Source organism: Carcharhinus amblyrhynchos, chromosome 1, assembly GCF_965287045.1.
Source record: "Carcharhinus amblyrhynchos chromosome 1, sCarAmb.v2.hapA, whole genome shotgun sequence".
NCBI classification, from domain to species: Eukaryota; Metazoa; Chordata; class Chondrichthyes; order Carcharhiniformes; family Carcharhinidae; genus Carcharhinus; species Carcharhinus amblyrhynchos.
Genome location: NC_137324.1, coordinates 107,060,146 through 107,079,748, shown reverse-complemented (window position 1 = coordinate 107,079,748; position 19,603 = coordinate 107,060,146). Strand labels below are relative to the sequence as shown.

Here is a 19,603-nt window from a genome sequence, read left to right as displayed (position 1 = left end):
GCAGGGCATTGTTCAAACCCAATTGTTTGTTGGCCACATAAAACAGAGCCTCAGTCACAAATGATCTCCTGTTTCAGTTTAAGAGACAGAGAACAAAGATCTATCATCCCTTGTAACAGATCACACAGACACTAAGTGCACATTTCCTGGATGTATATAGTTAAAGGTAGAGTCTGGAAATATGTGTGATATGGTGCAAGTGGAAAACTCAGAGATTTAAACATCACATCCACCAGTGTGAACAGGAACAAAAACACATCCTGGGTAAAACAGGCAACTTACCTTTGGGCCTGAAGGTCCAGGGAGGCCTATTTCACCTCTTCCAGGTGGACCTCCATCACCTTTCTCTCCCTGTTAAAAAAATCACAGAATACACAGCATCACAAATATTTCATAGAAACCCTACAGTGCAGAAGGAGGCCATTTGGCCCATTAAATCTGCACCGACCACAATCCCACCCGTTACCCTATGTATTTACCCTGCTAATCCCTCTGACACTTGGGTCAATTTAGCATGGCCAATCCACCTAACCTGCATATCTTTGGAGTGTGGGAGGAAACTGGAGCACAAGGAGGAAACGCACACAGACACGGGAAGAATGTGCAAACTCCACATGTTGCCCCAGGTTTCCTGTCACACGGGATCAGCAGTATATAGAGCAAATTCTATCAGCTAGTGCACCGATCTCTCGATTGGTCATTTCCTCTATGTTTTCCAAACAGAGTATGCGTGATGAGCATGATAGTGGCATATGGGAGGTGGTGTGGTTGCTTGTTAACTCTTCATCACTTCTCTTCCATAAAGCAGCTAGATGTGTGTAAGTGAAGAAGACTTCATGCAGTTTCAGATGTAGTGCGTGACTGGTCTGCTTCATTACTTAAGTGCAAAAGAATTCATCCTCAAAATCATTTTGAATTGTGCACCACCACACCTTCTTAAATTTAAAATGTGTTTTCTGGGCTGGGCATCATTGTTCGATGCAGCTTTTCTACATTAGGGACTGGATTTTTATCCCTAAGGAGTGTAGTAGGAGTCAATAAAATTCCAAGTTCAGCTTGCCCATCACGGGAGGAAGTTTCTGCACGGACAGAATTTTCGTCGGGGGAGGGGGGGGTGTGGTGTGGTCGCAGGCTGAGGTTAGGCAAGCTGACCCATGAAAGGGATCAGAGGCAAACAAGGGGTTGCTGGATGTGGCCGCAAGCTCTTTAAAAGGTGTGGGACTTTGTTCCAGCGATAATAAGAACAGAAAAGCCCTCACTGCTTACCCTCTCCTGTAATGAATGTCTGAACTTCATTATGTATTCTTGACTGAGAGCCCAGAAATCCATTAGCCTGGTTAAGCAGCTGAACCCAAGAGAAAACATTGCTTGATTGAAAGCTCTGGCTCTCTGATCAATGCTGTCAATGTCACACAATTTATTTACACAAGATAGAAGTTTCAGGTGCTGAAGTTTCATGTATGTATGGATGATTGACATGTATATTATCCTGTATGTGGAGTTGCTGGCGTTAGACTGGGATAGGCACAGTAAGTAGTCTTACAACGCCAGATTAAAGTCCAACAGGTTTATTTGGTAGCACGAGCTCTCAGAGCGCCGCTCGTTCATCAGGCAAGTGCAGGATTTGTTTCACAAGCCAGGCATATAAAAACACAAACTTAATTACAAGATAATGGTTGGAATGCGAGTCTTAACAGGTAATCCCACTACTTGCCTTCAATCAACTGTGTAACCTCAGACAGACCATTGTATGCAGCAAACTACCCAGCTTTCAGGAGAACAGTGACCACAACACCACACAACCCTGCAACAGCAACCTCTGCAAGACGTGCCGGATCATCAACACGGATGCCATCATCTCATGTGAGAACACCATCCACCAGGTACACGGTCCATACTCTTGCGACTGGGCCAATATTGTCTACGTGAAACGCTGCAGTAAAGGATGTCCCGAGGCATGGTACATTGGCGAGACCATGCAGATGCTACGACAACGAATGAATGGACACTGCCTGACAATCAGCAGGCAAGAACGTTCTCTTCCTGTTGGGGAACACTTCAGCAGTCACGGGCATTTGGCCTCTGATTTCAGGTAAGCTTTCTCCAAGGCAGCCTTCACAACACACGTCAACGCAGAATGAATGAGCAGAAACTGAAAGCCAAGTTCCGCACATATGAGGACGGCCTCAACCAGGAACTTAGGTTCATGTCACACTATCTGTAACACTCACGGCTTGCCTGGGGTTGCAAGATCTTACTAATTGTCCTGGCTGGAAACAATACACATCTCTTTAACCTATGCTTAACCCTCTCTCCACTCACATTGTCTGCACCTGTAAAGAATCGCATTCCAACCATTATCTTGTAATTGAGTTTGTGTCTATATATGCCCTGTTTATGAAACAAATCCTGCACTCACCTAATGAAGGGTCAGCACTCTGAAACTCGTGATGCCAAATAAACCTGTTGGATTTTAACCTGGTGTTGTGAGACTACTTGCTGTATTATCCTGTAGTAATGATTCAAGTATTGGTAACGTTCTTATTTTACACACCCCATCGTCACTATAGGGTTAATTGCTTCTATACAGCATATATTAGGTGAATGGGCAAGTTGGCATGGAGGGCTTGATGGGCCATTGGCATACCTTAGCACAGAGGGCATGAGAAGAACCTTTTGAACTTACATTTCAAAAGATTTCCTCTTGCAGACTATGATTCCTGGCGTCTCTGAGCCATTGTGAACCATAATTCTTTGGAAAGCTGGCTCTGACTCTGTGGAGATTGTGCAGGACAGAACATGCCTGTTCCCACAATGGAGCTGGCCAGGTGGGGAGTGCAGGGTGCAGGCTCACTACCTGAACCAGCTTGCACCCTTAAAAGGCACTCCAGAAAATTGGGGATCCCGGGAAAAGGATCAGGAATCCTGAATCCAGGACCTCTCTACATTCTTTAAAGGGCTTTCAAATCATCCTGACTCGGCAGAAATCCAACCCTACAGGCCAAACACATTTTAGGTTAGGGGTCGGTGCTGTTGGACTGCACACAACAGCAATGAACTCACCTTTGTTCCTGGTAACCCTGGCAACCCAGGCTCTCCCTGGGGCCCCCAAAATCCTGGTTCACCCTAAAACAAAAATATCAAAGTTAATATATATTCAATCTTAACATGGGTTAAAACATTTGCTGTAATCTGAATTAATCATCTGTGTGATTAACAGGCTAAAAGCGTCCATAACACAAGAAATAAACAATACGTTGATTCAGAAAAAGATTTAAATAGGAGGATGCATTGTAATGAACTAGACTATTTCAAACGGACCCCAGAGCTAGAATACCAGCCAATCATAAACAGCCATTAAGCCAGATGTAATGTTGTGCACAGCAGAAAGTGAAGGTAAAAGTTGCAGTCAGATCAGCTCACTGAACACCAGAGCATGCTCCCAAGCCACAGGATGAGATACTCGAACAAGGGTCCTTTATTCTCTTCTTATGTCAACGACTGGATTGAAAGTTCTTGGGCCCTGGGCACTCAGAATATTTGGACCATCAACCAAGCTCTGATATCGTGAAAGAGCATTCCTCAGAGCCGAGAGAGAATCTGGTCTTCACAAGCTGTGCTTGTGTCTGGGGTATTGTGAGGGGCATTGCAGGGATGGAACAGAGCCTGCTGATGTCTTCTGTAGCTTTAGGGACTCAATCCCTATTGAGACAGGAATCAAAAGGTGACAGATGCTGATTTTTCTCTTCACTCTACCTGTAGCTGCAATACTATATTCTGCACCCTATTCTTTTCCCATATGTACTTCATGAGTGGTATGTTTTGCCTGTATAGCGCGGAAGAAAAATAATTTTCACTTTATCCCAGTATGTGACAATAAAATTCAAATCAAAAATCAAATCAAATGCATGCTGATATTTGACAAACATATAAGTCTGTCAGTCTGTTAAACCAGCTGTCCTGTGATACACATTCTATCTTGAAGAAGAAACTCAATGCAGCTTCTTTGGTCTCCCTGTTGAACACTGTGCACCCTTGATCACTATGCCACACTCTAAAATGCCAACAAGGCTCCCATATTTCACTGTGTCCCCTCAGCATAGGCTCTGTAGACATATGTATTCATCCCTGCCCTATCACAACCCATAGAGGCCATACACTCCACAGGCTTAATAATCTTATCAATAATGTTTCGACACTTTAATTCGCTTCTCAGCGACAAACAGGACAAGATGAAAGAAACCATTGTAACAAAATAAAAACTTAGTTGACCACTTGATTGAAAAGCAGATTCGAAGTTATGTGCAACTGGAAAACACTTGTTCTTTTAAGTAGCTGTAATTCTGAAAACATTTCCTCAGTGCATCAGAAATCTTGTACTAAACATCAGCTTACTCTCCCAGTCTTGGTGCCTTGCTTAGTGAGATGATTGTATGACCAAGGCATGTCCCCAGATGGCACATAGATCAGATCCTTCAAAGCACATTTTGGACTTATCTTCAAATAAAATTTTTCTTTGTTCATCCCAGATGTACAAACTATGCTATAAATGAAAGCACCCTGATGGCCTCTTTATTTTTCCAAAGTCTTCATACAATATCCCCAACAGCTCGAACTAATAAAGAAAAAGCAGCAACAGCTGGTTAGATACCAGCCGATGGAGAAATCAATGGCAGTATGTCAAACCTGGCCCTTTCATGCTTTCTCACGATGACAGTAACCTTTCAACTAAGGAGATCCCTATTGACACACAAATGGTGCTTATAAAAAAAACGTAATTTGAGACACATCCGATGACATTTATTGTAAATTGAAAATATTCAGAGCATTGCACTAGGAGAATCAATTGAATTATGCAGCACAGTTAGAAAAAGGTGTGAATTCCTACTTTGTAACTAAGGACTAAGCTGCAATTGTTTCATATCATTCAAAATTTTCAACACTATATACTTAGCTTTCCTGTCGAGAAGTTGATCATTTTCATGAGTTAATTTATTGACAGGCACATGAGATTATTTTTGCACACAGATGGGCAATGTAAAAGTTTGGGAAAAGACACACTACTGTTGCCAACGCCATTCTTTCTCTTTGTCTGAAAGTAAGGAATTTTTAATCTCTCTGTTGTGTCCCCTCTTAAAATCATGTTGCTAAAACTCAAGGTTGGTGTCTGTTCCTAAACCAATGCTTCCTAATTAATCTTGTCTTTTCCTTTTCAGTCCTGGGGGTTTCTCAAATCATAGGCCTTGATTCTTCAGCTTAGCTTTTCCATAACGGTTAGAAATGCAGCATGATTCTCAGTGACTTCAATGGGATTATTTCTCAACTGTTAGCTAATGTGAGCCATTCATTTTTCTGTCTATTTAGTTGAAGGAATAAAAGGAGACAAATTATACTTGTCTGTGACAATCTGACAGACTTAAAAGAAGACAAGTGCACTGCCGCAAAGGATTATCTAAACACATATCTTCATATTTCAGCTGTCAGTAACCATGCACATCAATACTCTGAATTTTAAAGACAATCAATCAAGATTGGCACTAACTATGCAGAGTGTTCTCTTCCTGGATTGGGTCTGGGACTAATACTCCAGAAGGGTTTCTCTGTCTCTTCACTGGAGGTGTCGTTAACAATCTTGAGACTTCTCACATTTGTTCAGGAGGGATGCCAATGATCTTAAGCCACCTAATACTTGACCAGGAGCGACGACAATGATCCTTAGACAGGTGACACTTGAATCAGGAGTAATAAGCCAAAAAGAAAAAAAATACTAATTCTCACTAAAGGAAAATAGTTTAAGAATTATGGAACAATGCAGCAAAGAGGGAGGCCATTTGGTCCACTAGCTCTTTATAAGAACTATCCAATTAGTTCCATTCCTCTGCTTTCTCATTATATCCCTGCAGCTTGTTTTCCTTTAAGTGTTTATCCAATTCCCTTTTAAAAGATACCATGGAATCTCCTTCGACCACCCATTCACTCAGAACACTCCAGATCAGTATGTTAGAAAGAAATAAAATGACATTGGTGTGACGGATGATTCTATGCAATGGGTGTACTCGCTTATGGCATGTTAACTAGACTAGATCTTTTGGCAGAATTGTATTGAGGTTTTAAACCTCCAGGTACATCTACAGGTCAGACTGACATCAGCAGAATAGAAAATACAGTCACAACACCAGAAGGTGGCAGTGTTTGCCTCAGATCCATTCCATTACACTGACCAGCACACTTGGCATTTTACCAGTGCGCGCACACACACACACTACATGCACACAAACACATGCACCGACACTCAGGCACAACAAAGGTGTGAAGTCAGTTTGCAGCTTTGTTATGATACTCCAGATTCCATAATTAGCCTCTGGTGGATGTAATGTAGTTAATGTAGGAATTAGTACACTCATGAGTACACAAGCGGGCAATCAGTTCTCCATCTGCACGCTGCGCTGTGGGTAAATACATCTCGTGATTAATGTTTCGCTTTCACTGTCCCGACAGGGCAGCAACCAGCTGGAAACATTTGTTTTCATTTTGTGGAGACCTCACCACTGCTCGTTGACAGGACCCACTTTAACTGGGTTTTGTCTACAAACAATAAGCCTGAAAACGCCGACACATTTGATCCTGGTGTATAAACCAGGATCTGCCCACTGTTGATGACATGATTAAAGCTTGCAAAGCTAGGGGAGAGGCTGTTTTAAATTATACACATGGGGTGGGAGCCTTCATCACCTGTTAAACAGTAGATAGAAGCTGGGCTGGGCTTCTCCTACCCACCAAGAACTATTTGTACCAACAATATGGGCAACACATTTGGCATTCAGCACATGGTCTGCTTTGACCTGGTGAACTGGCCCCCTATGATGCAGAAACTCCTGGCTGGAGCACCCTCTTCTGGCCACAGCCTGTCTTGCTCCTTGACTTTGCCTGGAGCGGGAGATGGCTTTACTCTTCATTGTGCCCCGAGGAAACTGTTAAGGAAGGCTAGGGATCAAAGTTACACCCTAAGACGGGACGGCACGATGGCATAGTGGTTAGGACCGCTGCCTCACAGTGCCAGAGACCCGGGTTCAGTTCCGATCACGCATCATTGTCTGTGCGGAATCTGCAAGTTCTCCATGTCTGCATGAGTTCCCTCCAGGTGCTCTGGTTTCCTCCCATGGTCCAAAGATGTGTGGGTTAGGTGGATTGGCCATGCTAAACTGCCCCTTCTGTGTCAGGGGGGCTAGTAGGGTAAATATGTGGGGTGACGAGAATAAGCCTGGGTGGTATTGTGATCAGTGCAGGCTCAATGGGTTGACTGGCCTCCTTCTGCACTGTTGGGATTCTATTCTATGAATTTGAAACCTATCCACTATCTTCCCATAAGATGTATGTTAGAGCTGTGTCAGGACAGCTGCAGATTTTCAGCTTCAATCTTATCTAACTGCAGACACGGTCTAGAGTTGAATAACCTGGTACATCTTCAACAAATATTATGTGGGTGATTCTCCCAGCTCACTGCGCTGTTTTTGTTGCACAGAGGAATGGGAGACTCAAGCAGAGACGGTTTTGTAAGCTCTCCGCTGGGCGCCATGACCTCTGCGAATCTCCGGCAGCTGGATATCCGGCACCATCAGCTTAGTGCCAGGAATCAGTGTGCAGCTGTATAATTTATTTAAATGCCCATTGACATTCATTTTAAAAGTCACTGACGTCTCCAGGCCTGAAGCCTTCATCCCCCCACCCCACCCCATCCCCAGCCAGGAGTGGTTCACTCCAGTAGGGTTTACAATGGTTCTCCACTTGTAGGGAGCTGGTTGCCCAACCCCACTGGACTGAAGATGGGCGATCGAGGCCCCCCAGAGGGTCGGGGTGTGATGAGGTGGGGGGGGGGATTGAGGCTGTCTGGACATGTTTGGGGGGGGGGGGGGGGCCATCGATTGGGGAGGTGGGAGTGGGGATCGGAGGGGCAACATTATGAGATCATGTGGCTGGCTAGTGATCAGTGGAGAGGCAGGCAGTGCAAGGCTACTACGTATGCGTTGACCTCAGTGCTGGCAGGTCATCGCATGCACAGTGGCCCATTCAGCACTGTGCTGCTGGCCTCTCCAATGGGAATAGACCCTGCCTACAGCTTTTCAATGAGATTCACGCTGGTGCATTCTTCAGTGCACAAAGTGTGGGAGATTCATTCTGAAACTCCTGCTAAAAAAATTCTGGCAGAATTTACTCCAGTTTTTACTGATGTCTTCATGACTCCAGTCATTGGAGCAGGTAGGTAGAAAATCCAAAAAAGCGGAGGCCACAATACTAATGGGTAAACAGTACTAATAACAAAGCTACAAAGAAGATAGATTCTTACAAGCAGCTCTGAAACTTCTATTTAATTTAATATCTTTCAGGTGTTATATGTAGATTGAAAGTTTACTCTTAAAAATAATAAATCTATAAATCCTGAGAATAATCTTCTGGATGAAAAATGAATGAAATAATTTGCCTGTAAACAGTTAGGGTTTCACTTTATGGCTTCCAGACAGTGATGCCCCTTGTGATGGTACAACTCCACAGAAACTGTAGAGGTACATGGGTAGGTGATGGTCTAGTGGTGTTATCACTAGACTATTAATCCAGAAATTCAGCTATTGTTCTAAGGAGCCGGGTTTGAATCCCGCCATGGCAGATGGTGGAATTTGAATTCAATGAAAAAAGTCTGGAATTAAGAATCTGCTGATGACCATGAAACCGCTTTAGGGAAGTAAATCTGCTGTCCTTACCTGGTCAGGCCTACATTGACTCTAGAGCCACATAGCAACATGGTTGATTCTCAACTGCCCTCTGAAATGGCCTAGCAAGTCACTCAGTTTCAAGGGCAACAAGGGATAGACAATAAATGCTGGCCAGCCAGCGTTGCCCATGCCCCAGAAATTACTAAAAGTAAACACCCTCTGACCTGCCATCCTCCATACAATTCTGCTTGGTCATAGAGAGCATGCTAATGCATTGTATTTTGGACTAATGAAATCTACCACAATGGTCATGACGATCTACGTTTTTAAAATGAAAGTGAATGTGCCAATTAACTCTGTCAAAAAAGATTGTAGGTGCAATGGAGACAAAATTCCCACTGCTGCCATCTGGGTCTTCACACTGGGAGATACTAACTCTCCTAAGTAAGATCAGAACTGAATTAACATGACTGGTCAATTGATTGATTCAGTCCCAGGTGCTGAACCTTGATATTGAGATATTGACCTGTTTTCCACTTGTAAAACCTGGCATTGTGTAGGTAATCTCGCCTATGTTCCTCAATAGAATCAACAGAATTAAAATTGGGAGAGAGGTATAACGAGAGGCTGAATTGATGCCATCTATTTTACCTAATCACCTAGAGTCAAAATTATCCCCAGTGACTCCCATGCTGGAAGGTGAAGAGGTTGGGGTGGGATTTCTGCTAAGAATCAAAATATTAGCTATCCTGTAAACTAGCATACACTTGCTGAGTCTGCTCTTTGTGGCACCTCAGCACTAGCTCTTCCATTGTGTACAGAACACTGCTACAAATGTCAATGGATCTATATTCAAACCATCACTGAACACCACCACAAAAGAGATGTCTTGCTGGCTGCATGATGCTTCACTTGAGGGAGCCAGTACCTACACAGGCCTTATGCAATTTTATAGTCCTTCGAACAGTCTTGAATCTTTGACCAACTTTACTGGAGAAACAAAGCAGCTGCCGCCTCAGATTGTATGTGTAACCATCAAGGGGGAAAAGAGCCACTTGTGAACTTCAATACAGTAAACTGCATTGCACGCAGGAGGTTAAACAGAAAAATGTCATTTAAAGCTGCACCAGTGCTTTTGGATGAGTTACTACAGTCAACTATCAACTGCAGATAGAATGAAGAAGACAAATATACAGAGCTCCTGGCAATAAATACCCACAGTGCAAGTTTCTTCTTCATTTCACAAATGACTTGGTTAGAATTATATTCACTGGAGTTTAGAAGAGCAAGAGGGGATCTCATAAAAGCTTATAAAATTCTAACAGGGTTAGACAGGGTAGATTCAGAAAGAATGTTCTCAATGGTGGGGGAGTCCAGAACTAGGTGTCATAGATTGAGGATAAGGGGGAAACCTTTTAGAACTGAGGTGAAGAGAAATTTCTTCACCCTCAGAGTGGTGAATGTGTGGAATTCAGTACCACAGAATGTATTTGAAGCCAAAACGTTGTCTGATTTGATGAAGAAATTAGACAGAGCTCTTGGGGCTAAAGGGACCAAGACATACAGGGGCAAGGGGGGATCAGGATTGAGTTCCATGATCAGCCATGATCAAAATGAATGGCTGAGCAGGCTTGCAGTGCTGAATGGCCTACTCCTGCTTCTTGTTTCTATGAATCTCTCAGAAATAGTTTCACAGTGAGAAGCAAATACAGACCCTGACTTTCTTCCAATGGTGTGCACTGTGTTAATGTTATAAGCACAGGTTTAAATATTGTTTCCACTGTACTTCTTTTGAAGTTTATGCAGTGCAGGAACAAGTAGTCTGATGAAATTCATGGCACAGGTTTAAAATAAATAGACAATATTGTTCACTTATAAAAGGGAAAAATAAAGCATTTCTAGAGGTGTTATACTTTTTCAAATATCACAATTCTTGCAAAGGGATACATATTTGGATGTTGTGAGGAACATCTAGTGTCAAACAACGATAGACAAGAGAGGACTAAGCTTGGCCAAAAGAAATGTTTATCCAACATGTACAGGAATGCAGCAGTTAATTGCTGTGCTTTTTTACTGGGATGTGATGGGCATTATTAAAAGACATAATTACTCTGGACAAAAAATTTGCATGATAGAAATTCTTCAAGTAGCGAGTCAAGGAACACAAAGTTAGGGTTTTGGCTCCTAGATTCTCATTTTATATTGATGCTGATATTAGTAAAAAGAGGGAAACATTTAATTTTTGTACGATCCCAAAGGTTTTTAAAAATTCTTTCACACGATGTGGGCATTTATGTTGTCCACCCCTAATTGTCCCTGAAGTTATTCATGAAGGCCCACCTTCTCAACCTTGTCCTCATCTGATTGGTGGTGATTCTCAGGTTAAATCACCACCAATCAACTCTCTGCCTCAAAGGGAAGAGCAGTATCTGGTCATCTGGGAGTATGGTGAATTTGCCTTTTACCTTTTTTACACATTGCTGCTACAGAGTCAGTGGTGGAGGGAGTGAATGTTGGTAGATAGTGGATGGGGTGCCAATCAAGCAGGCTGCTTTGTCCTGGAGGATATTGAATTCCTTGAGTGTTGTTGGAGCCCATTTAGGCAAGTGACGAGCATTCCATCAATCATTGTGCCTCATAGATGGTGGACAGATGGAGGGAGTGAATGTTGAAGGTGCTGGATTGTGTGCCAATCAAGCAAGCTGCAATGTTCTGGATAGTGTTGAGCTTCTTCTTGCACTCATACAGGCAAGTGGGGAGTACTCCATTACAGTCCTGCCTTGTGCCTTGTGGATGGTGAACAGACTTTGAGAAGTCAGGAAGCGAATTACGTACTCAGAATTCCCAGCATCTGACCGGCTCTTGTACCACAATATTTATATGGCTGGCCCAGTTCACTTTCTGGTCAATGGTAACCTCCAGGATGTTGATAGTGGGAGATTTAATGATGGCAATGCCATTGAATATCATGGAGAGATGGTTAGATTCTCTCATTGGCTGGTAATTTTGTGAAGCAGATATTACTTACCACCTTTCAGGCCAAACCTGGCTATTGTCCAGGTCTTGCTGCATTTGGACATGGACTTTTCAGTGTGAGTCATCACAAATGCTGCTGAACACTGTGCAGTCATCACAACATCCCCACTTCTGACCTTGTGATGGAAGGAAGATCACTAATGAAGGAGTTGGAAGTGTTGGGTCCAGGACACCACTCTGAGGAACTCCCACAGTGATATCCTGGAGCTGAGATGATTTGCCTCCAACAACAATCTTCCTTTGTGCCAGTTATGACTCCAATCAGTGGAGAGCTTTCCTCGATTCCTATTGACTCCAATTTTGCTAGGGCTTCTTGATGCTATGATTGGTCACATGCTGCTTTGATGTCAAGGACAATCACTCTCACCTCACCTCTGGCATTCAGCTCTTTTGTCCATGCTTGAACCAAGAATGTAATGATGGCATGTGCTGTGTGACCCTAGTGGAATCCAAACTGGGTGTCACTGAGCAGGTTATTACTGAGTAGGTGCCACTTGTTAGTGCCATTGACAACCATTTCCATCACTTAACTGATGATCACGAGTAGACTGATGGGGTGGTAATTGGCCAGGTTGGATTTGTCCTGTTTTTTGTGGAGTGAGTTGAATTGGTTGAAGACAGGCATGGGTGATGCTGGGGAGCTCAGGATGGATCATCCACTCAGCAAGTTTGGCTGAAGATTATTGCAAATGCTTCAGCCTTACATTTTGTACTGATGTGCTGGGCCCCCCCCTCATTGAAGATGGAGATATTTATGGATTGTCCTTGTCCAGTGAGTTGTTTAATTGCCTACTACACTCACAACTGGATGTGGCAGGACTGCTGATCTTAGGTCTGATTCATCGGTTGTGGAATCGCTTAGCTCTATCACTTGCTGCTTTTGCAGCCTGGCATGTAGGTTGTCCTGTGTTGTAGCTTCACCAGGTTGGCACCTCAGTTTTAAGTATGCCTGGTGCTGCTTCAGTGGAGGGTTTGCAAAAGTTACAATCTTACTTCATTGAAACTGTCCATAAATATTGTTACAATAAATATTGCATGGTGGCATAGTGATTAGCACTACTGTCCCACAGCGCCAGGGACCTGAGTTCAATTCCTGCCTCCGGTCACTGTCTGTGTGGAGTTTGCACATCCTCCCCATGTCTGTGTGGGTTTCCTCTGGGTGCTTTGGCTTCCTCCCACGGTCTTAATATGTGCAGGTCAGGTGGATGGGACATCTTAAATTCCCTCTAATGCCCCAAGTTGTGTCGGTGAAGTGGATTCAGGGTTACGGGGATTGTGCGGGTGGGGTGTGGGGCTGGGAAATCACTGAATTGATGGAGACTCGGTGGGTTGAATGGGCTCCTTCTGCATTGTAGAGATTCAATGATTCTATGATGCTATAAAATGCACTTCATACATGGATATCTTGATTTGCTTTCTATGAAAATTGTACCTGGATAAAACCTTAAGTAAACTCAGTGGAAACAAATGTTTTCAGTGAGGAGACTATTGTAAAAGATGTAATGCCGAAAGTCAGGATCTAGCAGTAGTTGAGGGAAGAGCTGGCTGCTTGCAGTCTCAAGAGGGGTGGAGGATGGAAAACGAGTTCAGGAGAAGGAGTTGGCAACCTATTCCACCACTATTTCTCCTCAATTGCAGACATGATAGAGCTGGGAAATCTAGCCACTGTGTACCTTTTGCATCAACGTGAAAGCAAATCCAAATTAAACTGATGCAATCATCTGTGTATATAACTGGCATGTTACTGAGGTGGTGAGTTTTTCTATAGTCTGACCAAATGGCTTGATCAAGTGGGAATTCTGAATGACACAAGCTGTGCATTTGGGACTGAAGTGAAATAAATTTGATTTTCAGACTGCGCATCTCAGTTTGAAAACCCATCAATCCAATAAACACAAAGGGACAGAACTCACAAGTGTACTCTCCACTAAGTTTTTTATATAGCAGTAATGAGACATCCTAACTGTAAAACTGTTACCCCTAAAGATAATAAACTAGTGTGAAGGGGCCCTGTTAGCTTGCCCCACTGGATTGACATAGGTGGTTACCTAATAGTTTTCCAGTAATTACTCTGGGTACTTCTCTGCTGATGCCTGAGACATTTTGGGTCTTCACAAACATACTGCATTTGACTGGAGAGAGCTTACTGCTGATATTAGGCATAAAGGATGAACAGCATGCCCAACTCATCCATCACATTGATAATCACAAGTTTTCTTTTGGCACAAGAATTGTACTGTTTACATTATATTTCTTGCTTTCATTCTCCTTAATACTTAACAATACAAGGGAATCAACCTCACTGTTGTAGATAGTCAGGAATATAGATATTTCCAACTGGTAGGTATTTTCTACATTTCCCATTGTGACACCTTATTTTGTAACAAGTCCACGCTGCTGAGAAACATTTGAAATTATCGATACTATTAGAGTATTAAACTATTAGAGATTTATCTTGTTCGTGTACACGGGCTGTGAAAGGAATGGTTTGCTGGGTCACATAGCCTTTTCTCAATGTGCTTAGTGTGTACTCTACGCAATGTATTTAGTCTGCTGAAAAAAAAACATTCTATAGGTGTCTTCCTGCCCTAGAGGCCAAAGCTACCCATCAAGTAAGAGATTGTGCTGTTAAACCAGTCCAGTATAATTCCTCCTCCAGCAAAATCATATCCTTCCTTAGACCACAGCTCTAATTGTCAGGAACAAATCATCACATTGAAAGGGCATGTCTCAAATCTTTTGCTTTGGTATATTCACAAATGTGATGCAAATTTTATCATCGTGCTGCTTACGTAGTCACTGTGACAAAGAAGTATGCCCAGCTCTTCTGGTTTCTCAGAGACAAAGTTATACTTTCTAAAATAAAGATAATGTTAACTCACCAAAGACTGCTATGGCAACACTGTCTTTGAAAGCTAACTTCAACTGAGCAAGTTTCCCAATTTAATAAAAAAGTCATGGATTTATGGCATTAGTGGATGTCAAGGAAATTCTTGTCACTATCGCTTAAGGGATATGTATGGAACGGATAGACTTTGTTCAGGTAATCAAGGTTGTCCTTTTACAAAATAGTAAAAAAAAATTTACTTGTCATTGTGTCTTTGCATAATGCATAGTTTCTTGTAGCATTAGTTAAATTATTTGAACCAAATATGATCATCCGGTGAACCTCAAATGAATAAAAGTTGAGGAAAATGTAGGAAGGTGCTGGGCCCTGGTCAGATCTGATCCACGAAATGATAAAACTTTTCTGATAATTTGCAAACTAAAGCCAATCAAAAGAAACTGATCAGCTTTACACATCAAGGGAGGAGCTACAGACAGAAACAGGTGACTACATATCAGAAACCAAGCAGGCTTGTGGCAGCTTTGCTTACAAATTCTTGATTTCCACATCCACCCCAATGTACAGGTTGCAGCAGTCATTACCTTTATCCCAGGGAGTCCAGGAAGCCCAGGAAGACCTGGTTCACCCTACACAGGAAAATTACAAAACATTATAGAACACTGTTCAGCTATCTCAAGAGTCTTCATCTCCACCTCAATGGCAACTCAATGATATCCGAATCACAATTCAATTGATAACAAGTACAATATGCCTTTGTTTGCATTTCAGTCAAGGCATTCAACAAGGAAACATTTTAAGACGTATTTTTCCTTTTAACAATCTTGAACTGGAACAGGATTATAATGGAAAGGTCTTGTAAAGATGCTCGATTTTATGTGAAGTCACTGAAATGGGGCACTAGATGGCACCATATATCAGATTACTGCCCATTCACAAAAAAAGGGCCTGGATTTAAATGCTGGCAAGATGGAAAGGATGAAAGTTTCCTCTCTCTGACTACAATTAGAAGGTCTTACTGAAAACAACCATTAGCAAACTCAATCCAGCTCTCAGTAGCTATGATCTCCCTGTTATCCTCTCAGGGGAACTAATTGGCATGGAGTAGAATCTGGCTTCATTAATGCACACCAACCTCACCCTGTACAAAATAGCCTAATATAGAGGCTTAACTTCATATGCCATTGTAGAGGATTCTCCTTCATTTATCAGGGTGTACATTTGGGAGGCTGCCAATCAAGGATTAATAACTAGTTTTAGATCTTGATTGCTGCAAGAGGAAAATGTACTGCAATTCACTAAATGGAAGATTTAATCCATATCCAAATTTTTGTTCATTGAGTAATATTTTTCTCTCCTCTGCCTTGATTCTTGTGGTGCTTGGGTTCTACAGGGTGTGACAGCTGGTAGTGCCTCACCAAAGTGACCATTCCCAAATGTGTGAACTTAGACATCAAGCAGAACTTTCCCATATTTTTCCAAAGTGTCAGGGTTTGACCAAACACCAGCGTAAAGCTCTCCAGCTGCACAGCTCGGCTGCACAGCTGGCTCCTCAGAGATTAGTCTTTAAAGGATGCCCCGATCAGCACAGAAACTGAACAGCCCCAAGAAGCCTCCCCACAAGGCTCTCCCATCCCACCACAGCAAAAGGGACGGGTTCTCTCCCACCATCCCCATGACACCAACATCAGGGCACTGTCCCCCACGTTCGCAGGCATTGGGGCCACCCTTCATACCTCACCTTCCCCTTTCAGGCTTTGGAATGGTCTCCCCCGCATCCGCTCCCCACTTTCACCATCCTCCCACCACCACCTCTGGGGCACTCTGCCCTCCTCACAGGCATCAGTCTCTGCAACAAACGTACGGGGAATCCCTCCCATGGGGTTGCCCAGATAGTCAATCCTGTCTTTGCCCCCAGCACACTTTGGCAGTGCCAATCTGTGCCAGGGTACTGCTTTGGCATGTCCCTCTCCCCTCAGGGGCTGCACTTATCTTTGTGCCCCCTCAGTTGAATCACATTTCTTTAAAAAGCTGTTTGAACATTGAGTGAAAGGGGATCATGTGGTGGGTGCGGGGGAGGGGTGGAAAATGCTGGCTAGTTATATTTAAACTTATTGAAATCCATTAAAATGAGTCACCCTCATCAAGTGTCCAAGGGCTATTTGACTGTGGAGGGAAGTACAGTTGGGCCTGATCCTGTCCTTACCTGATGTCTTAAATTGTCTTCTTTTCAATCAGAAGAGAAAACACATTTTATTTTTCCCATTCTCTGGACCCAGAAAGCGGAGGCCAGTTGGAACATTGCATCGCTGCTCTTAGCAGAGATCAGCTAAATGAGCATCAAGGGTGCAAACCTCCTGGTCTATATTGTTCAGAGTCATACTGAGTGGTGAATTCATTCACTGAGTTGGTGAAGAAATGACTACTGCAGTTTTTAATGGATCTTTTGTACAATTTACCATGATTCGATGGAGTTACTGACTATACAGAGGCCTCTTTTATTCAACATGGATCTGAATAAGAGGTTTCTGTTCCTGAATTCTGAAGGGACACCGCCAGTAAGAAAACATTGCGTTTAAAGAAAACAAGAAAATATTTTGTTGTATACGCATCACAGAAGCAAAATGCAATTGTTCAAATATTACGATTCCAAGTAAGACCCAAACACAAACTGCTACTGCATCAAGTTACTCAAACATGTGCTGATTTCTAAATGACCAGTGGAATGCCTAACATGCCACATTGATTAGCTGATGTGAAAGTTCATGAAAGTTCAGTGACTGACGCTAGACTATTCTTGTTGTGATTGTATTCCTGGTCAAACTATGAATAACTCGAACAACGTTGTCACTAATGTGTACTGCAATTGATATCTGTTTTTGAAACACAAAATGGTGGCAAATACAAGTCGATCGGTGTCTAAAAGAGAACGAGAGGTTAATGTTTTGAATGTGATTCTTCATTTAAACCAGTGATGAAGTGTTCCACCTGAACTGTTAACCTCTCTTTCTTGTTTCAGTAGCTGATTGAAATGCAGCACATTTAGTTTTTGTTTCTTTGCATTACAGATTTCCACTGTTCAATTTTATTTATTTTTATCTGTGATCTGCACTGGTGCACAAACCTCTCGAATAAAAGTGTTCTGGACAAACACAGGGAAATGCTGCTCAGCTTCACTGCCTCAGAAACAGATACATACATTGCGTACTTAGATAAATACAGCAGGAGCATGGAGAGGGGTGGAAATGCTCCATACGTAGGGGATAATATCATCACAAATATAGCACATCTGCTTGATTAAAAGTAGAAATTATTCACAGCATCGTGACAACTAGAAAATATGAAATAGGCCAAGTAAAAGGGGATTGTATAAAAAAGGATCTGTCAAAAAGGCCATAAGTACAATCCCAATGAAATGATACATTTGCAAGAAAGAAACATACATAGTTAACTTTCAAAATGTTATAACTCTAAGGAATTGCATTTTCTTCTCTTAGTATCTAATTTATGAAGCATTCAGAATCAGTTTATCAAATACTAGTGAGTCTGCTTGCAGGCCGTGCTAGAGAGTAACGGGAATCTGTTTGGGTTCAGCATTGTCCACGAGAGGTGAGCTGGCTTAATTTCAGCAAGTCAGCAGTGGAAGGCTGACATTTGACCCATCCCGAGGGGACTGAGAATGACAAAAGGGGATGTCATTCCAGCAATTCAACAGTCTGCACACGGGTTTTGGAGTAGGAAGGAAGGCCAACACTTACAGTGCCCAAAAAAGAAGAACTGGGCTCACGCTCTGCCTATTTGGCAGAGTCCTGGTTGGGCAAAGCAGTGGAATATGGAGCAGGGAAACTGAAAAGAAGGAGAAAGTATTATAAAATGAAAATGAAATACTAAAAAAACCCAACAAAACAAAATACAAACTGTAACTCCCTTTGCGATATATAGAACCAACCTCTTGATAGCTGTTTGGCATTTATAAAAATGAACGGGAGCAGTTTTGAGTTAAAAGAGGTGATAGTCAGTCGACACTCTCTTTCACCTCTCCAGAGTTTCAATCAAAATTAAAAGCCACATTCGGCTGATTGGCTATTGGTAGTTTTACACTCTTGCACAAAGTCAAAATGACCCCGAATGGATTTCTTCATGAGGGAAATCCTATTGACCATCAGAAAAAAAATGTAACATCAGCGCAGAAATGGATGTTTTTTATCCATCATAATTCCCAGTATCTGACTTCAAGCAGTATTTGCTCTTTGTCACATTGCATGCCTTTAATTCCCAATGGTCCACACTTCGTTCATTTGCCTCAAGAAAAAAAAGCACTAGAGGATTGAATGTCACTTTTCAGTCTATGAATAACAAACAGAATTTTATTGGTGATAGCTGACAAATGGCTTTGTTTGGATAAGTTACTAGTTGAATCTATAGCTAACAATTTAGGAAAACACCAGTCTCATTTATTTTCCTTGCAGGATAATATAAACGTGATCCCTTATAACTATTAAAAAAACAGTGATCAAGAGAAGAGAAACGTTAGGACTTAATTGCTAAAGAAATGTCAGGAAGGGTTTAAATATTTAAACACGTCTTCCATTGTACTCATCCCCACACAGTGGCTGGTGAGCGAGTACAATACTGTATAGATGAAGAACAGAGATAATTAGGAAGTACAAAAGGTTCTTCCTGAATTTTGGCTTGTTAGATATGTTCATTTTTTTTAAATGATAAGAATGCCTTTTCATATGTTTTAGGATGCAAAAAAATAAGGGGGTTAGTATTTGAGTGAAGCATTCAGGATCAAAGCAGGCTAATGTGACACATCAAGCATATTAGTAGGAGCATCACGGTGTATTAATGGTTATGTTCTGATCGATTCTTAACTGTTTGTTTAAAGGACTGTCTATCTTTGGGTATTGATTGAAAGGCTGATGCCAATAAGTCACTGTTAATTCTACTTATTCTTTCCTTACAGTTTTCTACCTGGGTAATCAGCAGATGCAAGAGCAATGCAGAAAGT

At 42.2% G+C, this 19,603-nt stretch overlaps 1 protein-coding gene across 1 annotated transcript in view; it reads right to left on the bottom strand.

The window, feature by feature from the left end:
* col25a1 (collagen type XXV alpha 1 chain) overlaps window positions 1-19,603 on the bottom strand; it is a 168,458-nt gene that overhangs the window by 92,041 nt on the left and 56,814 nt on the right. The window contains exons 13-15 of the mRNA XM_080190193.1: window positions 15,174-15,218; window positions 3,064-3,126; window positions 283-351 (exon numbers count right to left, since the gene is read on the bottom strand). Of these exons, the coding sequence (XP_080046319.1) occupies window positions 283-351; window positions 3,064-3,126; window positions 15,174-15,218 (177 nt within the window). The remainder of the gene's footprint in view (window positions 1-282; window positions 352-3,063; window positions 3,127-15,173; window positions 15,219-19,603) is intronic.